We start from the raw sequence: 6,480 nt of genomic DNA on the forward strand, positions 1-6,480 counted from the left end.
GTAGAAGGACCCATTTCTCCCCGTCATTCTGTCTTTGTCAGCAAGGGCCTTGCCTGGTATGTAGTAGTTACTCTTTGAACATGGACTGAATTGATGAGTCTTTCTCTTAAATCATTATCCAGACCACTCATTTGCATTTAGTTAATATGAAGACTTTTTTCCCCATTTCAAAAATTGAAGAAAGTAAAATTTGAGAAGATAACTCAGTTGGCAAAGGGCTTGCTGCTCTAACGTAAAGATTTGAGCTCCATTCCCAGCTCCCACACTTGCAGGCAAGACAGCTCAGGGGGTAGGGGGGCTTGCTGCGTGAATCTGACAACCCAAGTTTGGTCCTGGATCCCCTGTAAAGGGAGAAGAGAGAAAAGGCTCCACAAAGTTGCCTTTGACCTCCGCATGTGAATGTGGCGTGTGCTCCACCCAAAAACATAAACTCCGTGTTAAGCTACACATGCCTGTAATCCCAGCACTGGGGAGGTGGAGACATGAGGATTCCTGTGACTGAATGACAAGGTTCCCCTGAGACCCTGTCTCAAAAACACAAGGTAGAGAGGCTGGAATTGCTCAGCAGTTAAAAGCACACACTGCTCTTGCAAAGGACCAGAGTTTGGTTCCTAGCACCCATATGGGGTGGCTAACAACTGCTTGGAATTCCACTCTAAGGGGAATCCCACATCACTAACCTCAGAAGGTACCTACACACACATATTAAAATAAATAAATTTAAAAAATCCTAAGATTAGAAAGGGATTGAAGAAGACACTTGGTACTGACTGCTGGACTCCATCTTCTTGTGCACCCAATAAACACAAATACAAATGAAAAACAAAGTAAAAATACAGAAATACAGTAATCTTTCTACTTTGTGTATGTGATACATACTGAATTAGTCAAATATAAATGAATGTTTTTTGCTTAAATTTTATTTTTTAGAGCCTGTTTTTGTCCAAATATCTACAATCATTAGTATCAACTGAACAGTCCTCCCCTTGTTCCCACACAGGCCTGCTGTGGGACAATGGTCTTTTATCCTGTCACTTGTATTATTTTTAATAAAATGCTGATTGGCCAGTATCCAGGCAGGAAGAATGGGTGGGGTGACCAGGCAGGAAGTAGAGGCGGAGCAACAAAAATGCTGGAAAGAGGGAAGCGCAGTCTGCAGTTGTGACCCAGATACAGAGGAAGCAAGATGTGACTGTGTCACCAAAAACAGTACCTAGCCATGTGGCTAACACAGACAAAAATGATGGACTAATGTAAGTTATAAGAGTTAATAAGAAGCCTGAGATACTAGGCCAATCAATTTATAATTAATGTAGACCCCTCTGTGATTTCTTTGGGACTTAATGACTGTGGGAACCGGGCAGGACAGAAAAACTCAGTGAACAGAATGGCACCCAAAGTGGGACAACTGCATCCACATAAAACCAAAAAGAGTTTAAAAAATAATTCTAGACAAAAAAAAAAAGAGTTAAACACAGTTTCTTTTTTTCTTTTTTTTTTTTTTTTTTGGTTTTTCGAGACAGGGTTTCTCTGTAGCTTTGGTGCCTGTCCTGGAACTAGCTCTTGTAGACCAGGCTGGCCTCGAACTCCCAGAGATCTGCCTGCCTCTGCCTCCCGAGTGCTGGGATTAAAGGTGTGCACCACCACCACCCAGCTAAACACAGTTTCTTGATAGCAGCATTTTCTCAGGTGGGCTCTGCTTGCTAGAGGCAAGCACTCTCATTTAAGAGAGGCTTCCTGACTCAGCTTTAGCTGCAAAACCTTACAGCTCTTTTAAGAGGTCCTGCCATGAAATACTTAAATGGTGTTAATAAAAAACTGACTACATGCTTTTTGGTGGTGACAGGGTCCTTAAATCGCTATAGAGTTGTGACAATAAACATGGCTATGGCTGGTACCTCTGCCAAGGGGCTAAAATCTCAAAAAGCTAAGGAATAGGTTTGATCCAGCTGTCAAAGCCATGGCTTTTGTCCTAGCCATATCACTTAACAAAGTAAAGAATCATATGGTTAAAAAAAGAGAGAGATATAGTAAAGACAGATTCAAATTTAAAAAAAAATCTTTAAACAGTTTAGAGTGTGTTTAAAAATATATATAGGCTTGGTAAATAGGAAAAAAAAGATAATTGTCTTTAAAATAAATAAAAGAGAATAGTTGGGTGTGGTGGCACACACCTTTAATCCCAGCTCTTGGGAGGCAGAGGCAGGTGGATCTCTGTGAGTTCAAGAACAACCTGGTCTACAGAGTAAATTCCAGAACAGAAAAAGATACACAGAGAAACCCTGTCTCAAAAAGCCAAATATTAAAAATAAAAGAAATAGAGCTTAAAATAAGGCCAAGTAAAGATGAAAGGCACACAGAGAATCTGGATACTGCATGTTATTATGTTATCTTTAAATTGTTTGAATGCTGAGGAAGGAGCAACTGCTGCTAAAAGATATTTGTTTATAAATGCTGCTAAATTAATCCAAGATAGGTATTTTAAAAATAACCTGACTTCAAAATTGAAGTCAAAAGGTATGTTACTTTTGAGAAGAGGTTTGACTTTTGTTTACACAGAAAATGAGAGGCTGTGGATTCATTCTGGGTTAAGAAAAATCAGGTTTGGTCAAGGAAGACCCCCTGAGAAATCTCCAATAGGAGTGGATGGCCCAGATGTCTGAGTTCTATATCCAGAACAGATTCAAGACCGCTGCTTGAGATGATCAAGCCTCAACAGGATACTCCAGTCATGACTTGATCATAATTCTAAATATTCTTTAGGTCCCCATAAGATTATCAGCCCACTTTCCCAAAAAATGGACTATGGGTATTTTTCTTTGTTTAGAATGTTGGTTACTAGTTATTATGGATAATGGTCAAAAAAAAAAAAGCTAAACAAGAGAGATTCAATTCAGAGTTCTTGTTTTGAAAAAAGGGTGGGGGAGTGCTGTGGGACAGTGGTCTTTTATTCTGCCCCTTGTATTATTTTTAATAAAATACTGATTGGCCAGTAGCCAGGCAGGAAGTATGGGTGGGGCAAACAGGCAGGAAGTAGAGGCGGGACAACCAGGCAGGAAGTAGAGGCGGGGCAACAAAAATGCTGGAAAGGGGGAAGTGCAGGCTGCAGTTGTGACCCAGAGGCAGAGGAAGCAAGATGTGACTGCCTCACCAAAAAACAGTACCAAGCCATGTGGCTAACAGACAAAAATGATGGACTAATATAAGTTATAAGAGTTAATAAGAAGCTTGAGATACTAGGCCAATCAATTTATAATTAATATAGACCCCTGTGTGATTTCTTTGGAACTTAATGACTGTGGGAACCAGGCTGAACAGAAAACCTCAGTCAACACAGGCCCAGATAACTAGAGTCCTCCCCTCCTCCCCACATAGACTCAGATAACTAGAGTCCTCCCCTCCTCCCCACACAGACTCAGATAACTAGAGATGAGAGAGGCAGTAAGCACAGACCCAGGCAGCAAGCCGTTCACAATACAGCTTACAGTTCTTCCGTGGCTCTGCTATACAAAGGAGGGCTTGGCAAATGGCATTTTCTTACAATGAAGTGTGCTCATGATTCTCCATAGGTCAAGTGGAGAGAGGAAGAAAGAAGGTGGTGGTGGGGAGCAGGAAGCATTCCCAGAAATAAAAGGCACACACACACACACACACACACACACACACACACACACACACCCCTCAGGAGTCCTAGGTTTCTCTTTGCCAGAGGCAACCCCACCTTCTGTTTTCTATGCCCCTCCCCAATCCAGACAGGCACAAAACTTTGATCCTTATCTGTGTGGCATTCTGCTTAAGCGTTCATAATGGGGCGAAACTCTATAAAACATCATGGAAAGAGATCTTGTTCAAAGGAATTAAAACTAGAACAAAAGTAGACCTTGTTGGAAAGTTAGCACTAACCCAACTCATGCTGCTTGCTTTCTTTAAAACCAGTTTAATTCAAGCTCAGCGTCAGGCTGGAAATGCTAAAGCTTTACCAATGCACGGACCACGAAGAGAGGTGATGTTTTATGTGGCAGTCATGGAATGCTCTAGAATTAGATGCACAAACATTGTTTACACAACAAAATATTTACATGTGCATATTTTAAAAACCGCAGTTACACATTTTTAAATGGTAACTTTTAAGAAGCGTATCTAGATTTCTTTTTAAAATTGGGGCTGAGGATCTAGCTCAGTGGCAGGATGCTTCTAGAGCCCTGCCAGATAAATTAATTGGTAATTATTTAGAGGAGCCGCTGACAGCCGTGTCTTCTTACTGCTCATGGGCATGGCTAAGACGCTGACCGAGAGTCCAAGTCCTTGATTAAAACATGGCACATACATGCAAACTTGGAGCGCGCACCTGCGATGTCGAGTGACATATTGTCCCCCTCATCATTTCCTCAAGTTCCAGGGTTTCCTTTCCCTGATCTTTAGCGTCACCCTAGGCTTTACCAGGTTTAAATAACTATATTTCAATGTATGCAAAGCTCCCTAAATCGGTCGAAGGCTTTTCTCCCCTATTGGTCGAGGTCGTCCCAAGGGTGAACTTTCCAGAATACCTTCTGGGGCTGAGGACAGCCGCCTCCCTTCAAACTCTCCAGCTCCACGTTGGGGGGGGGGGGTTGTTTCAACAACTAAACACAGCTGAATTAGCTTTTCAAACTGAAATTGTATTGACACAGGGCTCTAATCCTGCTAGCTTAAGGCAAGTTTCAAAAGCCAAATTCAAGGGCCAGCGACATGGCTCGGTGGATAAAGGCGCTTGCTGCCAAGCCTGGTGACCTGAATTCCACCCCAGGGAACCCACGTAGTGCGTGGGGAAGGAGGGAATCCTTCAGCTCAGCAAGCACGCATGTAAGCACACACACACACACACACACACACACACGCACGCGCGCTAATTGTTTTTAATTAAAGCTGAATTTCGACTTAAAAACAAAGTACATAAACACATATGCATATCAATACTAAATGTTTAAAAAAAATTAAAGCTGAATTCGGGTTAAAAAAAAAAAACACAGTGGGTCAACTTGTCATCTGGCTGCTACCTGGCTTTCCACTGCCTGTCCCAAGGCATCCACCCCAACCTGGCGGCTTGGCTCCCGGCTAGCTATTTGCTTTTAAATCGTAGGTCCCATGTTCCCCAACACCGCCTGAGCGACTCAGCTCGAGCTGTTCCTCCTACCGGGACGCCTTGCTTCCCTGTTTGCCAGGAACACGAATCCTCACTCATCTTTCAAACCTTCCTAGACAACGCAAATATTTTCTGACCGCAGTCTCCGGGAAGGGCACCTACCTTACAGACGTTGAAAAACCGAGGGAACATGGAAAAATCAATCCCAACAGGGGAAGTTCGAGGGCAGCCTAGACGTGACTTCATTCTAGAGATCTCTCTCAGGGAAGCAGGCGGCGGGGAGGGTGGGGAAAGGTGGGGGCCGGTGATGCTGGGGCTCAGGGTAGCCGGTTCCAGGCTACACCTCCGGCCCGGCTGGCCTCCCGGCTGCACCGGGACCCCTGCGGCTGCGGACACTCACCCTCGGTGCGCACGGGTGGCGGCTGCAGACCCAGCAGGAGCAGCAAGGCGCAGAGCGCAGGCAGGCTGCCGGGTGCTGGCCATCGCGGCCCCGCGCTCATGGTGGTGGCGTCCGCTGGTTGTGCGCGACCGGAGAGTCTCGGGTTCCCGGGGATGTTGGAGCCGCTGCCGGGGATGCTGCGGGAGTCGGAGCCGTAGCGCCGGGACCTGCGAATACCCGGGGGTCTCGGTGGCGCCACCCAGGCGGCTGCAGTCCGGCTCCGCCTTTGCGCCGGGCACCTGGGAGCCGCGGTGCCAAAAGGGGCTGCGCCCAGGGCGCGGCTGGGGCGGAGGGCCAGGGCCCGGAGGGCGGGCAGTGGGTACCCTCGAGGGGAGGACGGTCGCCACGCAGGGCCCCAAGTCTTGACTGGGCGCCGACTCACAGACAGAACCTTCGTTAAACGAATCTTTTTTAAATGAAGAAGGGAAGCTGCTGATTTGCTAGCCTCTGTCCTCGGGACGGCAAGCTCCGTTCCATTAGGAAAAGGCCATCTTGGGACTGAGGATGTGGTTCATTTGGCAGAGTGCTTGCCTGGCAGGCACAGAGCCCTGGGTTCTAGTCCCCGGCACCGCAGAAAACCAGGAGTGGTGGCAATCGCTTGTAATCCCAGCACACTCGGTATATGTAGGTAGAGGGCTCTCATCTAATTTAAACAATGTTTCCTTCAAGGGCGTTAGCTACCTCCCCCTGGTGTTCCTCAACACGTTGCCACTCACTTCTGAGTCTGATTTGGGTGACCTCCGGAGCGCGTGGAATTTCCATATTTGGGGTGGGTAGGGGGTGATCTGAGAAGCTACAGTCTTGGTCCCACCTGGAACGGATGATCTCTTCCAGGTCACGGGGTCCTGTCTCCCCAGCATCAGCTCCCTGGAGAAAGTCCAGCTCTGTTGCCTTGCCTGGTGGCTCATAGCCCTGTAAC

The 6,480-nt window shown here is 46.2% G+C and overlaps 1 protein-coding gene across 1 annotated transcript in view; it reads right to left on the reverse strand.

The window, feature by feature from the left end:
* Susd5 (sushi domain containing 5) overlaps window positions 1–6,022 on the reverse strand; it is a 43,706-nt gene extending 37,684 nt beyond the window's left edge. Inside the window, exon 1 of the mRNA XM_041676784.1 lies at window positions 5,523–6,022. Within this exon, the coding sequence (XP_041532718.1) occupies window positions 5,523–5,622 (100 nt within the window). The 5' untranslated portion in view covers window positions 5,623–6,022. The remainder of the gene's footprint in view (window positions 1–5,522) is intronic.
* Window positions 6,023–6,480: the final 458 nt, after the last annotated feature.

This window comes from Microtus oregoni, unplaced genomic scaffold (assembly GCF_018167655.1).
Source record: "Microtus oregoni isolate MIOR12 unplaced genomic scaffold, Mior012 000028F_ref0000031, whole genome shotgun sequence".
Classification (NCBI taxonomy): Eukaryota; Metazoa; Chordata; class Mammalia; order Rodentia; family Cricetidae; genus Microtus; species Microtus oregoni.